Here is a 22,251-nt window from a genome sequence, read left to right on the forward strand (position 1 = left end):
AACTCAACATTCAGAAAACTAAGATCATGGCATATGGTCCCATCACTTCATGGCAAATAGATGGAGAAACAGTGGCTGACTTTACTTTTTTTTTGGCTCCAAAATCACTGCAGCTGTTGCCTCCAACCATGAAATTAAAATACACTTGCTCCTTGGATGAAACACTATGACCAATCTGGACAGCATATTATAAAACAGAGATAATACTTTGCCATCAAAGGTCTATCTAGTCAAAGCTATGGTTTTTCCAGTAGTTATGTATGGATGTGAGAATTGGACTATAAAGAGAGCTGAAGAATTGATGCTTTTGAACTGTGGTGTTGGAGAAGACTCTTGAGAGTCCCTTGGATTGCAAGGAGATCCAACAAGTCCATCCTAAAGGAAATCAGTCCAGAGTATTCCTTGGAAAGACTGATGTTGAAGCTGAAACTCCAGTACTTTGGCCATCTGATGCAAAGAACTGATTTATTGGAAAAGACCTTGATGCTGGGAAAGATTGAAGGTGGTATGAGAAGGAGAGGACGGAGGATGAGATAGTTGGATGGCATCATCGAGTTGATGGACATGATTTCTGTCAGTTGGTGATGGACAGGGAAGCCTGGTGTGCTGCAGCCCTTGGGGTTGCAGAGAGTCAGAGACAACTGAGCAACTGAACTGAACTGAACAATTCCTTTAGGAAACCTCTAACTATGAAGGTGTATCATAATATGTAAAACAGACTACTTAAGGGATATTTTATTACAAAGGGTGCCACTCAAATCTCCAATAAATAGGTTCATACAAATACTTTTCAGGGATATCCCATCTGCCAAAAGCAAGGCTGTCACACTGTGCTTGGTTTTGCTCTGAAGTTCCTTGAAGACACTCCATAAGCCTCCTAGAGGTGCAAAAAGGCAGATCTTTCATCCACCAGCTGCTCCAGCCTAAGCCAGTTTGCTTTCATTTTGAATCATTCATTTGCTCACTCAGTCAACCAACATTTACCAACTTTTCTATGACAGACACTGCCTCTCACTGTGGTGAAATTGTATTGAATATATAACCTGAATGGGGAGGCAGGAATTAAGAAGTTAAATCTAAAATTACAAATAATGTTAAGTGTAAGAAAGATGATCACAGATGTTTTGGAAGAGGACAATAGATGCTCCTTTTAAGATGAATGACAAAAGGGAATTTTTGGTATAATTAATGAGCAATTAAACAAAAACCTAAAAAATAACTAATGGGCCTAGGTGAAGAGTGGGGAGCATTTCAAAAAGTTAACAACATATATAAAGACCAGGATATGAGCAGAACCTGACATATCCCAGAACTCCACAGCAGCCATTTTTGCCTTAAGTTGGGTGAAGGGAAAGAGTTTGAAGAACCAAGCAGAGGCTAGATCCTGCAAGAATGTCTGTAATTTTATGTCAAAGTATATCCAACATTTGACTTCAACATGATTAGTGTGACTTTTTTCCTCATCAGTTGAGCAAGGTGATACTCTGTAGAAAAGTCCTACTATCCATTATAACACAGTGTTCATCTTTCTTTCTTCAACAAATTCCTTCAGCTATTAATGTCACAACCCTCCCCAGCTTTTAAAGCAATGGCATCCTAGTATATATGGGAAAAAATTCAACTTTTAAAAAAAGTCCAGAGCCCAAAGGGCTGGGCACCCTCTGGCTCTTGCTTCCCACTGTGCTTCTGCTTCAGCCATCCTGGAGGTGCCATGTCAAGTCCCCTTAGCCCACCAACCAGAGAGTTTCCCAGGGCAGTTCCCTGGGAGTCCAGGCTCACTGCACTCTGCCAATTTCCTAGCACAAGAGTGCAAATTATTTTTGCCTTGGTCTTAGGATTTTACACAGGCTCTTTCTTCCCCTGGGCAGACATAGCCTGAAAGAGCAGTGTTAATGCTCCTGGGACAACCTTCAAACAATGGTAGTTGGAAACGAGTGGAAAAATGCTTCTTCCTTTCACCCTTTAGTTGCCCATTTCTTGGAGACTTTCTGTAATTCTCAGGAGGTCCCAGTAGAACTGAGCCTTTGTCACCCAGAGCAGAGGTGCAATGACTTTCTCTTCCTTTGACTGTGCCTTGATCTGTCTCCTGGTCCCCTGTCCTTCACTAGCTCCTTGTCATCACCTCTAAGAAGTTGCTTACACCTACGCTTGTGATACAACCTCTGCTTTTGGGGGGAACCCATACTGTGGTCCTGACCTTTGCAAGCATCCTGTGTTTATTTTTCAGTGAAGCCCATTGTGTTCAGCCTGGAACTCTCCTCTTTGGATATCTTTACAAGGCTGGTGCCATGTCGTTATTAAATTGCAGCTGAAATGTTACATTCTGAGAGGGGTCTTTAATCTCATGTTACACCCATACTGCTCATCTCTGTTCATTACATTATTCTTTTTTTTTTTTTTAGGGAAAGCAGGCTAGATTTATTAAAAAACTATAAAAGGTTACAATATAAATCAAACAAAATTAGTTGTTAAAAGTTAAGTGACTCATATGTATCCAAATTCTGACCAAATAAAGACAATCCAATGCATAGGAAGAATATTCTATGGCTCAAGGAGCAAACAGCAATACATAGAAATGTCAATACAGAAACCACATATACAAATCTATAGTTTTAATGTAACAACAAATCATAAGTACATGTGTTAGCTATCTTTCTCTAACATTAAAGTAGTAGTATATGTTTCATTTTCTGTAAAAACATATATAATGCATAAAACCTTTAATCCCATGTAATATAGTCTAAGAAGTGTGAATCATGCAGTATGTTAAGGTTTTCTTATGTGAAGATATACATTTCAGTCTATTATCACAAGCATTGTAAAGGTGACCCACAAAAATGTTTATCGTTTGCAACTGTATATAGAGAACAAACCGCCCAGAAATTAGTATTTCTTATTAATCTTACTGAGTGGTATTAAAGTGGCCTGCCTGAAAGGGCAAATCACTTATCTGCAAGCTTAAAATAGCAGAGATCAATGTATATTAAATAATACATGAGTGAAAAAAATATACAATGTACAATAGCAGGAGGTTACAAAACTGAATACTGTGTAAAAGATTTATTAGTCTGTACAAGTTTGTACCAAGATTTTCACTGCAACAGTATTTTTCCATACACATCGAAATCTGGAAGCAATATGCCTTTTTCAAATTATAGTTTAGTGTTTTTTCCCCCAACCCTCAAAACACAGAAATATGTTTTTGAATATCAACTGGTCATTTATGGAAGTCATAAGATACAGATATTCATTAACATTACACAAGCTATAATTGAAGTACCGGAACAAACACCACCAACATTTGTGGGAAAATGTGTTGGTTTTAAAGGTGATAAGTGCTACATGAGTTACACAAACATACTACTCCTGTCCTTCTGAAACCAAAATGGGGGAATCTTATTGCAATTCTGTCAAATACCACACAACCCAAAACGCTGCACAGAGGCTCATGAAGCCAGGTACACATCACAGAATTAAAACTCCAGCTAAGCAATGAGCTGCTCCTCAAGTCAAGGAAGACCAAACTCCTTTAACATATTAATGCTACTTCTGAAGTATCATCAGAACAAACGGGGATTTAATTATAAATTGGCCTCGACCACATCCTGCAAAGAGGATTTTGCTTAGTACTAAAGAGAATCCGTCAGCGAACATCCTAGGAAAGCTGTGGAATCATGCTCTTTGTTATTCCTGAAGGGAAATCTGCCAGGTTTGATGACATCTGTTTATCTCCCAGTGGTCCTGGGAGTTCTACGATACCAATTAATTCAGTAATTGATAAGTATTTAAGCGAAAAAGAGACCAAAACTAGACCTTGTATCAACATATACTAGAGAGGTGGATTTTTAAAAAATCACATGATGAATGTAAATCATAAAATCAAATGTACTTATAAAGGTACACCTATTTTATGTTACATAAAAAACTGCAGATTGCAAACTGTGCATGCTTACGTTTTACCTGGAAAAGTCAATGAGTGGGCTTTCTCATAAATATTTACTGCCATGATACAAAACAAATATGTGCAAACTGCAAGGTCCCTAAAATAGCAGTTAAGAGAGTTTATATACAGAAAGATGACATTATCTGATCAAATACGCAAGAGATGGCGTTTCCCAGAGTTTATAACACAGAACAGTAACCACCACATGCTCCGCCTCCTTGGCCTTCTTCCCTGTGTGTCAGCTTGACTCCTTTATTCTGGTTCTCACTTTCCCACAGTCCAGGGGTCTGAATGATCTTTTCAACAAGTTCCTCAAAAGCACACTGTACACCATCACAGGTTTTTGCACTTTCCTCTATAAATAACATGGAATGCTTTCCTGCAAATTTCAGGCCTTCATTTCTATCAACTTCACGATTTTCCTTATCAATTTTGTTTCCAACTAGCATGTTTACTATGTCATTTCTCGTGCAGTATGTTTCCAACTCATTTAACCAATTATCCAGTTTAACAAAGGTGTCTCTTCTTGTGACATCATAAACTAATATAACACCCTGTGCACCTCTATAGTAGCTGGGAGTTAATGTTCTGAACCTTTCCTGACCAGCAGTATCCCATATTGCAAGTTTTGCCTTATTTCCATCCACTGAAATTGTTTTCACCTTAAAATCAACACCTATTGTTGCTGCAAGTTCTGGATCAAAAGTATCATCTGTGAACCTCAAGAGCAGGCTGGACTTGCCCACACCGCTCTCGCCGATGATGAGGATCCTCAGGGTGGTCAGCACGTCCTCGTACATCCTGACCCTGCTCCGCACCGCGAGCAGCCGCTACATTATTCTTAATATGCTTATTACAAGTGACCAGTTTTTAAATGCTTCTGTTTATTTTCTTATTAACTTAGTTGATTACTTACTTTCTACCACCTAGAATGCAAGTTCCAGGTGAGCAGAAGCCTACTACACTATGAAGTTGTGCTCCCAGAGCTTAGAAAAATGGCTATCATGTAGTGGTTACCCAATAAATGGGTGTTGAAGGACTTTAAAAATGAAATTCTGTTCGTTTTAAAGGTGAAACAAAATATACAAGGTAATATTGCTCTAAGAACACATATAGCTAAAACTCTTATATGTTTCCACTGCTTAATATATACATATTTATAGTGATTACCTTGTGAGAGAGGAGCACATGTGCATTTCCGGTGCAGGGAATGCTGATTACTTTGATCTGCGCTATGAATACTTGAGTATGTACACTGATACATATGTGAAAATTCATTGAGATGTATGTGCTTTACTGTAAATTATCTTTAAATATAGACTTTAAAAGTTTTGACCTGGTTTGGTCATTGGTGAAAAAAATATAAATGAGTTCCACATTATTAAGACTATAAAGGCTTATTTTGTCTCAATATATTTTCAGATAGTCCATCAAATACTAACTTTTGAAATATCAGTAATCAAAGAATACTTTGGGTACATTTTTACATTTGTTTTCAAAATTACTTTCTTAACACAGCAAAAGATCAATCTTTGCCAATTAAATTCCTGCAGAGAAAAAGTCTTCATTCCATGAGAACGCTTTTAAAAATAGGACTTTTGATAGTGGAGTTTGCATATTAATTTAAATTACTTTGTCAGCTGTTGTGAAAATGCTATATCTTAAAGTCCTTAGCGTTGGTCCTATGAGGAACTTCTCTATTGGTTATGTGGAGCACTTCTATTTTTAATAAATTTGTATTTGCCTGTTCTTTCTATGTAGGTCTCAAATTATTACTTGTGTTCAGTTGCAAAGTTGTGTCCAACTCTTTGCAACCTCATGAACTGTAGCATGCCAGGCTCCTCTGTCCTCCACTATCTCCGGAAGTTTGCTCAAATTTATGTCCATTGAGTAGGTGATGCTATCTATCTTATTCTCTTCCACCCTCTTCTTTTACCTTCAATCTTTCTCAGCATCAGTGTCTTTTCCAATGAGTTGGCTCTTCTCAAGTGTCCAAAGTATTGGAGCTTCAACTTCAGTACCAGCCCTTCCAATGAATATTCATGGCTGATTTCCTTTGGGATTAACTGGTTTGATCTCCTTGCAGCCCAAGGGACTCTCAAGAGTCTTCTCCATCACCATAGTTCAAAAGCATCAGTTCTTCAGCACTCAACTTTCTTTATGCTACAACTCTCACATCCATACATGACTACTGGAAAAACCATAGCTTTGACTATATGGACCTTTGTTGGTAAAGTGATGTCTCTGCTTTTTAATATGCTGTCAAGTTTGTAATAGCTTTCCTTCCAAGGAACATGTCTTTGAATTTCATGGCTGCAGTCATCATCCACAGTAACTTTGGAGCCCAAGAAATTAAAATCTGTCACTGTTTTCACTTTTCCCTTTCTATTTGCATGAAGTGATGTGACTGGATACCATAATCTTAGTTTTTTGAATGTTGAGTTTCAAGCCAACTTTTTCACTCTCCCCTTTCACCCACATCAAGAGGCTCTTTAGTTCCTCTTCACTTTCTGTCATTAATGTGGTATCATTTGCATATCTGAGGTTGCTAATATTTCTCCCAGCAATCTTGATTCCAGCTTGTGCTTCATCCAGCCTTGTATTTTAATGATGTACTCTGCACATATGTTAAATAAGCAGGGTGACAATATACAGCCTTGTCATACTTCTTTCAATTTTGAACCAATCAGTTGTTCCAGGTGCAGTTCTAAGTGTTGTTTCTTGACCCACATATAGGTTTCTCAGGAGACAGGTAAGATGGTATGGTATTTCCATCTCTAAGAATTGTCCACAGTTTGTTATGATCCACACAATCAAAGGCTTTAGCATAGTCATTGAAGCAGAAGTAGATGTTTTCCTGGAACTCTCTTGCTTTCTCCTTGTGCAGTCAATGTTGGCAATTTGATCTCTGGTTTCTTTGCCTCTTCAAAACCTAGTTGGTATATCTGGAAGTTCTTGGTTATGTACTGTTGAAGCCTATCTTGCAGGATTTTGAGTATAACATTACTAGCAGGTGAAATGAGCTCAATAGTTTACCAGTTTGAACATCCTTTGGTGTTGCCATTCTTTGGGACTGGAATGAAAACTGACCTTTTCCAGTCCTGTGGCCACTGCTATGTTTTCCAAATTTACTGTCATATCATGTGCAGCACTTTAACATAATCATCTTTTGGTATTTGAAATAGCTCAGCTGGAATTCCATCACCTCCATAGCTTTGCTCAGTGATGCTTCCTAAGGCCAGTTGACTTCCCACTCCAGGATGTCTGTCTCTAGGTGAGTGATCACACCATGTGATAATTCACATCAAGACCCTTTTTTGGTAGAGTTCTTCTTTGTATTCTTGCTATGTCTTCTTTATCTCTTCTGCTTCTGTTAAGCCTTTCCATTTCTGTCCTTTATCATGTCTATCCTTGTATGAAATATTCTCTTGATCTTTCCAGTTTTCTGGAAGAGTTCTTTAGTCATTCCCATTCTAGTGTTTTTGTCTCTTTGCATTGTTCATTTAAGAAGGTCTTCTTATCTCTCGTTGCTATTCTTTGGACCTCTGCATTCAGTTGGGCATATCTTTCACTTCCTCCCTTGCCTTTTGCTTCTCTTCTTTCCTCAACTATTTGCAAAGCCTCCTCAGAAAGCCATCTTGCTTTAGACCTGGAGTTGACTGACTTAGACCGTGAGCTCCTTATTGCAAAATTCAGGCTTAACTTGAAGATAGTAGAGAAAACCACTAAGCCATTCAGGTATGACCTAAATAAATACCTTATGATTATATAGTGGAGGTGATGCATAGAGCAAATGGATTAGATCTGGTAGACTGAGTGCCTGAAGAACTATAGACAGAAGTTCATAACATTGTACAGGAGACAGTGAACAAAATCATACTAAATTACTTGGCTAGATTAACACAAATTTAAGTTTAGTGTCAAAATGTAAATCTGATATTCTTCAGTATCTTAATCACAAATTATATACTTTATAAATAGCAATTAAGGCTTTTTGTGGTATAGTGGTGATGCACATAGGCCATAAGACACTGAAACCTAGGTGTAATTCAGTAACAACAGGGCAAACCTCATCTTCTGGCCAAATAGGCTGCTTCTTTTCTGATGTGGGTTGAAAGGCTAGATGTTCTCCAATCCAACAATAGCTGTCAACTGTTTTATAGCTGCTCCATGAAAATCTACATTCAGTGTTTCATTCTTTGGGGTGAAGAACTAAACATTTCCTTCATACTTTAAGAACAGTTCAATGCCACCTTCTCAGTGATATCCATAGCCAGAATCATTTGTATTTTATTGTCACACTCATGATATTCACTTATGCATTCAAACATTCAGTAGATATTTATGAAGTCCTGACATGTGTCAGATACAGAGTGGCCTTGAGAATGTAAAGACACATAAGACACGACTATACCTTAGTTTAGATTAGCAGTTCCTAAAATTAGTTTTTCATCAGTAGTTCTTCAAATTAGTTTTAGTAAAGTAGTTTGTCAAAAATGGTTAATTCTCCATAGACTCCACCATGGAACCTTTGGAGGCAGAACTTGTTGGTGTGGAAACTGGAGGTATGCATTCACAAGTTCCTAGATGCTTATGATATCAGCTCTGGCGACCCAGTCTGTACCCTTTCACAATATTCCTATTTCTATTTCCAGAAATATATATATTTTTATTGCATAAACCTAACCCATTTTGGAAGTTAAAAAAGAAGATTTTGAACAAGTCTCTCCAACTTTTAAAAATGAAAGTATTGGTTATGGTTGTACTCTTTGGGGGTAATATTCTTCTAATGTGAATATTATATGTGTGCATGCTAAGTCACTTTAGTCACGTCTGACTCTTTGCAACCCAGTGGACTGCAGCCCGCCAAGCTCCTCTGTCCATGGAATTCTCCAAGAAAGAAGACTAGAATGGGTAGCCATTCATTCTCCAGGGGATCTTCCCAGCCCATGATTGAACTTGGGTCTCCTGCTTTGCAGGCAGATTCTTCACCATTTGAGCCACAAGGAAGTAAAATTGGTATATAGTTAATATCAAATATTTGTCCAACAATAAATGAAGATTGACAGTCTTTTCAAAGTGAGCCTTCTTCAAACAAAACATTATTATATGGCATAGCTTCAAGACTTAGAAAGAAACTTAAAATTTTGCATCTGAGATTCTTTGTTTCTATAGTAAAAAAGAAAAAGATGTTCAATTCTTCTTGTCATGCCTTGATTTAAATGTCTAAATAATCTACACATTTTTTATTGAATAAAAGAAGCATAGCTCTTTATCTACTGGCATGGGTCACACAAGGGTCATCTTATACTTGTTTTATTTAAGAGTATTGAATTTTGAGTATATTTACAGGATTAAAACTCGATATATTTTAAGTTTGTATTTTAAGGTATTTTGTCTAAAAAAACCGGACATATTCCCGAGTTTGAATGTTAGATAGTATGAAACCAAGTCACAATTGGAAATATCATAGTCTCTATAGACAAAACAAAAAGAGAGAAATGCATATATATGTTGGGCTAAAAAAATTATATTACTTTAGGTTAATGTATTAAATATTTGGAAGATTCCAGAAATAAGTCCTGTCAGGGAAACTGTAACATAACACACTGTAAAAATGATGAACTCCTTAGGCATTTGATAACAAAGTAATAAGAAGATGATGAGGAGTTAAAGAAGTTAGCTTCTGCTATGATTTTTTCTTTAGTCTATTATCTTTATTGATGGCTTATAAGACTTCAATCTATCAATAAATAATGACCTTTTATTCTAAATGCTACCTTAACTGTGCCTGTCACACATTGTGGGAGATTACTATAATTATGAAAGGTCAAAAGTACCCACAGAAGTGTTAAGTCAAATGCTATAAAATTGTGTTGACATTTTACAAAAGTGAAAAATGTGCAATACTAGTTTCAAAATGTTAATATTACCAAGTAAGGAAAATATGCCTGGGAAAATTAACTCTGAGTATAGAAGTGGCCACTTCTATATGGTCAAACTGAAATCAGATTGATTATATTCTTTGTAATTGAAGATGGAGAAGATCTATACAGTCAGTAAAAAACATCAATTCTTTGGTGCTCATTTCTTTGTAGTTCAACTCTCAATCCATACATGACCACTGGAAAAACCATAGCCGTGACTAGGTGGACCTTTGTTGGCAAAGTAATGTCTCTGCTATCTAATATGCTGTCTAGGTGATTATAACTTTCCTTCCAAGGAGTAAGTGTCTTTTAATTTTATGGTTGCAATTATCATCTGAAGTGATTTTGGAGCCCAGAAAAATAAAGTCAGCCATTTTTTCCACTGTTTCCTCATCTATTTGCATGAAGTGATGGGATCAGATGCCATGATCTTAGTTTTTTGAATTTTGAGCTTTAAGGAAACATTTTCACTTTCCTCTTTCACTCTCATCAAGAGGCTCTTTAGTTTTTCTCCACTTTCTGCTATAAGGGTGGTATCATCTGCATTTCTGAGGTTATTGATATTTCTCCCGGCAAACTTGATTCCAGCTTGTGCTTCTTCCAGTCCAGCGGTTCTCATGATGTACTCTACATACAAGTTAAATAAGCAGGGTGACAATATACAGCCTTGACGTACTCCTTTTCCTATTTGGAACCAGTCTGTTGTTCCATGTCCAGTTCTAACTCTTGCTTCCTGACCTGCATATAGGTTTCTCAAGAGGCAGGTCAGGTGGTCTGGTATTGCCATCTCTTTCAGAATTTTCCACAGTTTATTGTGATCCACACAGTCAAATGCTTTGGCATAGTCAATAAAGCAGAAGAAGATGTTTTTCTGGAACTCTCTTGCTTTTTCGATGATCCAGCGGATGTTGGCAATTTGATCTCTGGTTCCTCTGCCTTTTCTAAAACCAGCTTGAACATCTGGAAGTTCACGGTTGACGTATTGCTGAAGACTGGCTTGCAGAATTTTGAGCATCACTTTACTAGCATGTGAAATGAATGCAGTTGTGCGGTAGTTTGGGCATTCTTTAGCATTGCCTTTCTTTGGGATTGGAATGAAAACTGACCTTTCCCAGTCCTGTGGCTACTGCTGAGGTTTTCAAATTTTCTGGCATATTGAGTGAAGCACTTTCACAGCATCATATTTCAGGATTTGAAATAGTCCAACTGGAATTCCATCACCTCCACTAGCTTTGTTTATAGTGGTACTTCCTAAGGCCCACTTGACTTCACATTCCAGGATATCTGGTTCTAGGTGAGTGATCAGACCATTGTAATTATCTGGGTCATGAAGATCTTTTTTGTACAGTTCTTCTGTGTATTCTTGCCACCTCATCTTAATATCTTCTGCTTCTGTTAGGTCTCTACTATTTCTGTCCTTTATTGTGCTCATCTTTGCATGAAGTGTTCCCTTGGTATCTCTAATTTTCTTAAAGAGATCTCTAGTCTTTCCCATTGTATTGTTTGCCTCTATTTCTTTGCATTGATCGCTGAGGAATGCTTTCTTATCTCTCCTTGCTATTCTTTGGAAGTCTGCATTCAAATGGCTATATCTTTCCTTTTCTCCTTTGCTTTTTGCTTCCCTTCTTTTAACAGCTATTTTTAAGGCCTCCTCAGACAACCATTTTGCTTTTATGCATTTCTTTTTCTTGGGGATGGTCTTGATTCCTGTCTCCTGTACAATGTCACGAACCTCCTTCCATAGTTCATCAGGCACTCTGTCTGTCAGATCTAGTCCCTTAAATCTATTTCTCACTTCCACTCTATAGTCATAAGGTATTTAATTTAGGTCATACCTGAATGGTCTAGTGGTTTTCTCCCCTTTCTTCAATTTAAGTCTGAATTTGGCAATAAGGAATTCATGATCTGAGCCACAGTCAGCTTCCAGACTTGTTCTTGCTGACTGTATAGAGCTTCTCCATCTTTGGCTGCAAATAATATAATCAATCTGATTTTCCTTCAAATCAGACATTTGGAGGTCCGGTAGGTCAGGACACTGTCTGGCTCATTTATTGAAATATAATTTAAGCAGTTGACCTAGAAACAAATTGATGGGACAAAGATCCATCAGTAAGATAGAATTTGCAGACATTAGGACCTATTAGATATTAACCTAACCTCCAGCAGCTAAATGCACTGCCTTCTTTTAAGGAAATGTGAATACAGTTCTATTTATGTTGAGCACAGGATATAATAAGAATATTAGTTCAGTTCAGTCACTCAGTCATGTCTGACTCTGTGACCCTATGGACTGCAGCATGCCAGGCTTCGCTGTCCATCACCGAATCTCAGAGTTTGCTTAAACTCATGTCCATTGAGTCGGTGATGCCATCCAACCATCTCATGCTCTGGCATCCCCTTCTCTTCCTGCCTTCAATCTTTCCCAGCATCAGGGTCTTTTCCAATGAGTCAGGTCTTTGCATCAGGTGGCTAAAATATTGGAGCTTCAGCTTCAGAATCAGTCCTTCCAATGAATATTCAGGACTTATTTCCTTTAGGATGCACTGGTTGGATCTCCTTGCAGTCCAATGGACTCTCAAGAGTCTTCTCCAACACCACAGTTTAAAAGCAGCAATTCTTCCATGCTCGACTTTCTTCATGGTCCAACCCTAACATCCATACATGACTACTGGAAAAACCATAGCTTTGACTAGATGGAGCCTTGTTGGCAAAGTAATGTGTCTGCTTTTTAATATGCTATCTAGGTTGGTCATAGCTTTTCTTCCAAGGAGCAAGCATCTTTTAACTTCGTGGCTGAGGTCACCATCTGCAGTGATTTTTGGAGCCCAAGAAAATAAATTCTGTCACTGTTCCATTGTTTCCCCATCTATTTGCCATGATATGATGGGGCCAGGTGCCGTGATCTTAGTTTTCTGAATGTTGAGCTTTAAGCCACTCTTTTCACTCTCCTCTTTCACTTTCATCAAGAGGATCTTTAGTTCCTTTTCACTCTCTGCCATAAGTGTGGTGTCATCTGCATATCTGAGATTATTGATATTTCTCCCAGCAATCTTGATTCCAGCTTGTGCTTCATCCAGCCAGGCATTTTGCATGGTGAACTCTGCATGTAAGTTAAATAAGCAGGGTGACAACATACAACCTTGACATACTCCTTTCCCAATTTGGAACCAGTCTGTTGTTCTATGTCCAGTTCTGTTGCTTCTTGAACTCTATACAGATTTGTCAAGAGGCAGGTAAGGTAGTCTGGTATTCCCATCTCTTTAAGAATTTTCCACAGTTTGTTGTGATCCACATAGTCAAGGGCTTTAGTGTAGTCAATGAAGAAGAAGATTTTTTTTTTCTTCTGGAATTCTCTTGATTACCTAGACTACTATGCAATCCAGACTGAGAAGATTTTAACTAAAAGGAAAGGGTCTTTTTGTTGGCTTTTGGAAAAAGAACATTGGTATTGAGCACAAATATTTTAAGATATATCCTATTTAAAGTTTAGATAACAGCTTTTCTCACAATGTCAATGATTTCATTTTGGCTCAGTTGTTAATCAAATCAAGTAAAAATGTATCACACTACTATAAAATAAATTTTATTATCATTAGAATATTGAATGATACAAGAGAAAATGGAGGCATCATTATCATATCAGCATTTTGGACTTTGGAGACATAAAATTTTTTTTAATATGTGTTTTATCTTAGAGATGACCTATGAAATCTTCACAGTTTGTTATCACCAGAGTTGAACTGGAAACTAATGCCCATATGAATTAAAGCCAAAGTTTTAGAACATAGCTGGTTAACCTGTCCTAAATTCTTGGAATCTCTGTACTTCAGAGGACCTTGACACTATTCTGATCTTAACTCTATTCTCATCTTGATGTCCCTGGCATCTTTCAGTAAGGTGAATCTACCAACCAATCCATCACCTAGAAGGTAAAACCTAGTATGTCTACTTGCCCTTCATTCTTGTCAACCTGACTCTGCTGCCCTGGGCCAAAGCCTTGATTCGCTGTCAGTGACAGACTGAACATTGCAGTTCCTGGGAACCACCCTCACCTCTGCACATTTTCTTCTGAGTTATCCCACAGTCTAGCTTTACTTTTCCTCCAGTTCTCCTCTTTTTTGCATGAGTAATTTTCATTTACTCTTCAAGAATGAGGTCAGTTTTTCCCCAGAGGAAACTGTTCCATAAGCTTGACAGGTCTTCTGTTGGGAAAGGAAGTTTCTTACAGACTTTCAACCTCTATTGTGGTGATAAAAAAGGACCCTGGGCTGGGACTATCTCCTGACCTAGAGGTAAAGAGGCCACACATGCCTGTACCGAGTGCAGCACCTCCTGGGAGTTTATTTTTCACCTGTTTCATGCTTAATGATTGCTCTTTTGTTATGCTGACATGTGTGTGTGTCAAAGGCATTTATTTAGACTTTGTGGGCAGGAACTAGGTCCTTCTGCAGCTCCACAGGAGAGGTTTGGAGGCCAGTTCCCCAGCATCAGCTGCTGGGGTTGGGGCTTGGTTAGAGGAACTTGGTCCATGAGAGAAGGAGGCACACCATGGGAGCCGATTTTGTTGTCCCTTCTATAGAGAAGAGTAAGGAAAGATCAAGTAAAGCCCTGTTCCATTTGTGCTTGACTGTGTTGTGTTTTCTCCAGCAACTCTGATACGAGATACCACAGGCAGAAATGTGTGAAGTCGTCCATGGAACTGGTAACTGTTGTTCTACTCCCCTGGGATTGGTGCTTGGTGTAAGGTGTTCTGCTCTAAACTTCTATGAACTTGACCTAAGTAAGTCTCTCTATTCCCCCAAAGCACCTGATGCATATTTCCATGTTAGTATTCACCACATTATTGGGATGCATGTCTGTCCAACGGTTACAGTCCAACTCTACTGTATGTTGCTTGGGAGATCAGGGACCCTGGACTGGAACAACTGCCTTCCATAATCTGTTAAATTGTTTTCATAACTTGAAGCATTTCCTACTTGACCATGAGCCCCAAGTCTATATGTCTATTCTGGATCTTTCTTGTGAGTTCCAAAGCTTTATTACTGTTATACGTTCTAAACTGTTCTGTCATTCTATGCCTCACAGTGAGTTAAATCATTTATTCATAGGTCAGACCCTTCAATATGAAATATTGCATCTTAAATCATTTTGTATACCTAATTCTTGTGTACTAAATGATTATTATGTGCTAAAACTCTTTGTTTAATTATTTTTCTCATGCATATAATTTTTAAAGCAATTTTAGGTTCAGTGCAAAATGGAGTGAGACTACAAAGAAATCCCGTATACTCCCTGCCCCAAGTGCACAGTTTCCCCCATTATCAAACTCCCATACCACAGTGGGATATTTGTTATATTTAATAAAGTTTCACTGACACATCCTTACTACCTGAACTCCATAGTTTACTTAGTGTTCACTTTTGTTTCTGTAAATTTTATGGGTTTTGACAAATGTATAGTGACATATATTCACAGTTTCATGTAGAATAATTTCTGCCCCCAAAGTACTCTGTGCTCCATTTATTAATCTCCTCTTGAATATCTTTTATTACAAAATCATATAATTGGAATCTTAAAGTATGCAGCCCTCTCAAATTGACTTCTTTTACTTAGTAGTATGTATTTGTTTCCCCTGTGTCTTTTCATGGCTTGATAACTCATTTCTTTTTGGTGGTGAATAATATTTCATTGTCTGGATGTTCATGTTTATTTATTCATTCACCTGCTGAAGAACGTTTTGGTTTGACAATTGTGAATAAAACTACCATTTTTCATACTGTAAAAAGTCTCTTTGCAGATACATTTAAGCATTTTGAGATAAGGAGATTATATCTTGGATTACCTGATGGGCCCAAAATGTCATTACAATTAGCCTTATATAAGAGAGCCAGATGGAGAAGGCAATGGCAACCCACTTCAGTACTCTTGCCTGGAAAATCCCATGGATGGAGGAGCCTGGTAGGCTGCAGTCCATGGGGTCACCAAGAGTCAGGCATGACTAAGTGACTTCATTTTCACTTTTCACATTCATGCATTGGAGAAGGAAATGGCAACCCATTCCAGTATTCTTGCCTGGAGAATCCCAGGGACAGAGGAGCCTAGTGGGCTGCCGTCTATGGGGTCACACAGAGTCGGACACGACTGAAGCGACTTAGTAGCAGCAGCAGCAAGAGAGGCAGAGAGAGAGAGAGAGAAGACTCAGAATGAAGAGAAGGAGATGTGACAGTGGAAATAGAGATTGGGACAATGCAGACAGCCAAGGAGTGCTAGCAGTTGGAAAATACAAGACAGATTCTCTCCTACAGATTCTGGAGATACAGCTGTCATATAGCTATATGTCAAAGACATATAGCTGTCCTTGGTTTTAGCCCGGTGAGCCTGTTTTTGGACTTTTAGCTTCCAGAACTGTAAGAAAATAAGTTTCTGGTGTTTCAAGTCACTAACTTTGTCATAATTTGTTATAGTAGTCAGATAAATGAATACACGTTCTTAAAATGTTTCTGAACTTGACCATATGGTGCAGGTAAGAAGACAAATGAGGCAATGAACTTGATGGTGAAAAGTGGGAGTAAGGTCGATGTGATAGGCTGGCAGTAGCATGAACAGCTATGTGATAGGTAAGCTACTTTCACTTCCCAGTGACCAGTAAGAAGCCAGGACAGTTTTAAAGTAGGGGAGTGGTACTATTACCTTTGTCTTTGAGAGATGGAGAGTCTGGAATTAAGGACACTGACTAATGATATTGTTACTCTGATAAGAGTTTGAACTGTACTGAGGAGGAGAGTTTTGAATTTAAGAGATTTTCCTGAAGTGGAATTGGAGCAATTTGGTAATTACACCATTTTTGAGTTATGTTATCATTCTGGGATCAACACTAGGAACAATTCCCTAGTAATGGTTTCTGCTTAGAAAGTGTGGGCTTTTTCTACTTAAATCATAGAAATTCTTCCAAAAAATGATTTGAGTATTATTTTGAAATTATTTATCAGAGACAATTTATTTTTAAAATGTGACTTTGAACAATCATTCACATTCTTTTTTTCTTTTTTAAACTTTTTATTTGTGTTGGGGTATAGCTGATTAACAAACAATGTTGTGATAGTTTCAGGTGAACAGCATCATTCTCATATTTTTGATAGTTTTTTTTTAAGTGTGAATAAATCAGCCCAGAAATTTATACACACACTACTTCCATCAATCAAAATCTATTAATTAATATAATGATATAATTTTCAGTTCAGTTCAGTCACTCAGTCGTGTCTGACTCTTTGCGACCTCATGAATTGCAGCATGCCAGGCCTCCCTGTCCATCACCAAATCCCAGAGTTCACCCAAACTCACGTCCATCGAGTTGGTGATGTCGTCCAGCCATCTCATCCTCCGTCGTCCCCTTCTCCTCCTGCCCCCAATCCCTCCCAGCATCAGAGTCTTTTCCGAGTCAACTCTTCGCATGAGGTGGCCAAAGTATTGGAGTTTTAGCTTCAGCATCATTCCATCCAAAGAACACCCAAAGCTGATCTCCTTTAGAATGGACTGGCTGGATCTCCTTGCAGTCCAAAGGACTCTCAAGAATCTTCTCCAACACCACAGATCAAAAGCATAAATTCTTCAGCACTCAGCTTTCTTTACAGTCCAACTCTCACATCCATACATGACTACTGGAAAAACCATAGCCTTGACTAGATGGACCTTTTTTTGGCAAAGTAATGTCTCTGCTTTTGAATATGCTGTCTAGGTTGGTCATAACTTTCCTTCCAAGGAGTAAGTGTCTTTTAATCTCATCGCTACAATCTTCATCTGCAGTGATTTTGGAGTCCTCCCAAAAATAAAGTCTGACACTGTTTCCAGTTTCCCCATCTATTTCCCATGAAGTGATGGGACTAGATACCATGATTTTAGTTTTCTGAATGTTGAGCTTTAAGCCAACTTTTTCACTCTCCTCTTTCACTTTTATCAAGAGGCTTTTTAGTTCCTCTTCACTTTCTGCCATAAGGGTGGTGTCATCTGCATATCTGAGGTTATTGATACTTTTCCCAGCAATCTTGATTCCAGCTTGTGCTTCCTCCAGCCCAGTGTTTCTCATGATGTACTCTGCATACAAGTTATATAAGCAGGGTGACAATATACAGCCTTGACATTCTCCTTTTCCTATTTGGAACCAGCCTGTTGTTCCATGTCCAGTTCTAACTGTTGCTTCCTAACCAGCATACAGATTTCTCAATAGGCAGGTCAGGTGGTCTGGTATTGCCATCTCTTTCAGAATTTTCCACAGTTTATTGTGATCCACACAGTCAAATGCTTTGGCATAGTCAATAAAGCAGAAATAGATGTTTTTCTGGAACTCTCTTGCTTTTCCCATGATCCAGCGGATGCCGGCAATTTGATTGGTTCCTCTGCCTTTTCAAAAACCAGCTTGAACATCAGAAGTTCATGGTTCATGTATTGCTGAAGTCTGGCTTGGAGAATTTTGAGCATTACTTTACTAGCGTGTGAGATGAGTGCAATTGTGGGGTAGTTTGAGCATTCTTTGGCATTGCCTTTCTTTGGGATTGGAATGAAAACTGATCTTTTCCAGTCCTGTGGCCACTGCCAGTGATCTCCAATATCACTTGAATGATGAATCAAATTATTGTGAATTTACGTAACCATCTTTTCAAGAATTAAATCCCAGAGGAAAAGATAAGATTTAATAAATAGCATTCTTGATATACATTGTTGGAATAATTTTCCTAATAATAAAATAAGCTAGTCATATTAGGAAGTAATGAGTTTTTAGTGCTCATTCTGATGAATAAGTTCAATTCTTACACAAATGAAGCAAATAAACATAGAGTCACTTTCAGGTTGATCTGTACTAGTAATAATTACTACCCATGGCTGATTCATGTTGCTGTATGGCAAAAACCAGCACAATATTGTAAAGTAACTAGCCTTCAATTAAAATAAATTAATTAAAGTTCTAAGAGAAGAAAAAAATAATTACTTTGTAAAAGGTTAATAAATGTCAAGTAAAAGCAGATATGCCCTGCTAAGCTGCTAAGTCACTTCAGTCGTGTCCAACTCTGTGCGACCCCATAGACATCAGCCCACCAGGCTCCCCAGTCTTGGGATTCTCCAGGCAAGAACACTGGAGTGAGTTGCCGTTTCCTTTAGGTAGATATGCCCTACCTAAAGGTTAAGATTATACCTGTGGCGGGTTCATTTCGATATTTGGCAAAACTAATACAATATTGTAAAGTTTAAAAATAAAATAAAATTTAAAAAAAGAAAAAAAAAGAAAACAGTTAAAGTGAAAAAAGAAAGCACAGATGATTACATTTATTGACTGACGCTGACAGAAAATAGACAATTCTGGAATGATTGATAATTAAATCTCAAACAGGCATCTTTAACCTGTAAAAATGAAGATAATTTCAGGGACCCACCAAACTCATTCTGTCAACTAATGTATTTCTGTTCCCTTGTTTTCTAAGGATCATCAAAATCAGTGGCTAGTTTTCTTTATAAGTATCTTCATGATATATGTTGTATTAGTGGAGCTGATATCCACACAAGGCACAGGCGTAGGGGACAGGACCTCAAGTGTTACTCTCGTCTCCAAAATCCCCCATCAGTACTTTATGATGTGGTCCTGCTCTTTTCTTGATCTTCCCCTCATTACTTCAAAATCACATCCTCTAGCTGGTTAGCAACGTGTAGTACTCCATTCTTTTGACTGTTCCCAGAACACCCTGTCCCTTCTTCAAATGGCAGCCAATTCCTGTTCCTGCTTCAGGACCCATTCATGTCCTCTCTTCTGAGAAGCACATCTGATCCTTCCAGGTGAGATTCCTTTGTAACGGTATTGACAACAATGTGCCGGCATTGTGGAGTTACTCATTCTCCCTTGCTTAGTTGTAAGGCTCTTTGGGGTGGGACACAGAAACTGACTCATGAAGTTTATATTCAGTACTTGGCACAGAGTGTCTGCTCCATAGCAGATGCTGTTCAAATTTCTGCTGAATAAATACATAGATTTTTCAGGGAAGAGGTTACTTAGTGACAGAAGGCTAGATGGGTAGGGTTTTTTTTGTTATCTTTGACTTAAATCTGCATTTTGTATCCTGGTGTTATGAGAATACCATTTATTTATTCACTTTCAGTTGACATTAGCTGAATATTCTTTTTCTTTCCTGCAATACTCAGAAAATAATCATATGTAGATGTGTAGTTTGCTCTATACCAACCTATGAAACCAGACTTGTTAGATTTTTCTCACCTGATATGTCATTCTAGAATTACTATTTTAAAAAGTCATAATTTTAAAAGTCATGTTTTTAATGCCACTGAACAGCTTTCAGTGGTCACCTGTGTTTCTTTCTTCTTTTATTTATTTTTTCTTAGCACAGAATAACAACTTTAATAAATGTATCAGTCTCCTCTAGATATAAACATTTACTGTACTAGAACATACACAAGTTTTGGAGGTGCCTGGCTGTAAAATACCCTTGTTTTGTAATAAGCTTTATTTATGTCTGAAGATAAGTGTAATGGAGAGTGATTCATGAGAACTCAAATTACACTTAATTTGTTTTAATAGCAAATAAGAAAACTCCACTTTTTTTGTACACCATAAATTTTCTTACATGTTCATGTCTCAGACAGAACATACCTAAAGATTGGAGCTATGTACATATATAGCAGAGATCAAAGAGACCCCAGGTCACCCATCTGTCCCTGGATAATAGAAATTGCACACAGGTACAGAAGATGTAGGAGAACTTGATGCAAAGTTAAAAGCAGAGGAAGAGCTGAAAATGATCTAAAGGTTTAATAGTTTCTCCAGCTCACACACAGATATATAAGCAGAAAATAAAGATGGTGAAGAAAAACCTTCATGCAATCTTTTACTGGATGCTAAACTATGCAAATGTGATATCTAGAAAAGCAAGCTTAAAAATAAAAACAAATAAAGTAATAATTGAACAGAACTATCAATGGCTGCACATCTTTATAAATTTAGTCTAGGCAAGTTTACTAAGCAAACATAAAAAACCAAGACAACAACCCTCAGGGGAAAAATAGTCAGATCTTTTTACAATGTATTCTCTAAAAGGCCAATATTTTAAAAAAGTATGAGACATGCAAAGAAATAAGAGAGTATGAGGCTTCTTAGGGAAAAAAGTAATGAATAGAAACTATTTCTGAATGTCTTCAGATGTTGGATTTAGCATAGAAAGAGTTAAAAACACCTTTTATAAATGTGTTCAAAGAAACTGTATTTAAAGAATTAAGGGAAAGTATGATGATAATCATTCAGTGAATAAAAAATCCAATAAAGACATGAAAACTATTTCTAAAATAGAGAACCAAATGAAATTTTGTAATTGAAAGGTACAATGATGGAAATGAAAAATTTACTAGAGGGGCTCAACAGAAAACTTGAATGCAGGAAGACTGAAGATAGATAAATAGAAATTATCCAAATAGAAAAATAGAGGAAAAAAAAATCAACACAGTCTCAGGGACATGTTCATTTCAGTTCAGTTCAGTCTCTCAGTAGTGTCCTACTTTTTGCAACCCTGTGGACTGCAGGAAGCTAGGCTTCTATGTCTATCACCAACTCCCAGAGCTTTCTCAAACTCATGTCCATTAGGTCGGTGATGCCATCAAACCACCTCATCCTCTGTCAGCCCCTTCTCCTCCTGTCTTCAATCTTTCCACGCATCAGGGTCTTTTCAATAAGTCAGTTCTTCACATCAGGTGGCCAAAATATTGGAGTTTCAGCTTCAGCATTAGTCATTCCAATGAATATTCAGGACTGATTTCCTTTAGGATTGATTGGATTGATCTCCTTGCAGTCCAAGGGACTCTCAAGAGTTTTCTCCAATACCACAATCCCCCCCCCCCCCAAACCCATGTTGATTTTCCATTCTCTTTTATTTATTTATTTTTTAAAATATAAATTCATTTATTTTAATTGGAGGCTAATTACTTTACAATATTGCATTGGTTTTGCCATACATTGACATGAATCTGCCACGGGTGTACACGTGTTTCCCATCCTGAACCCCTACTCCCAGCTCCCTCCCCATACTATCCCTCTGGGTCATACCAGTGCACCAGCCCCGAGCATCCTGTATCCTGCATCAAACCTGGACTGGCGATTTTTTTCACATATGATAATATACGTGTTTCAATGCCATCCTTCCAAATGATTCCACCTTTGCCCTCTCCCACAGAGTCCAGAAGACTGTTCTATACATCTGTGTCTCTTTTGCTGTCTCGTATACAGGGTTATCGTTACCATCTTTCTAAATTCCATATATATGTGCTAGTATACTGTATTGGTGTTTTTCTTTCTGGCTTACTTCACTCTGTATAATAGGCTCCAGTTTCATC

General features: G+C 37.8%; 1 protein-coding gene across 1 annotated transcript; it reads right to left on the reverse strand.

Annotated features, from left to right (window-relative positions):
* Positions 1-3,045: 3,045 nt before the first annotated feature.
* Positions 3,046-6,215, reverse strand: LOC133253654 (ras-related protein Rab-18-like). Its single transcript, XM_061427125.1, has one exon. It carries the CDS (start codon positions 4,741-4,743, stop codon positions 4,123-4,125), a length of 621 nt encoding a protein of 206 aa, XP_061283109.1. The 5' UTR covers positions 4,744-6,215; the 3' UTR covers positions 3,046-4,122.
* Between the last annotated feature and the right edge of the window lie 16,036 nt (positions 6,216-22,251).

Source organism: Bos javanicus, chromosome 9 (assembly GCF_032452875.1).
Source record: "Bos javanicus breed banteng chromosome 9, ARS-OSU_banteng_1.0, whole genome shotgun sequence".
In the NCBI taxonomy this organism is placed as follows: domain Eukaryota; kingdom Metazoa; phylum Chordata; class Mammalia; order Artiodactyla; family Bovidae; genus Bos; species Bos javanicus.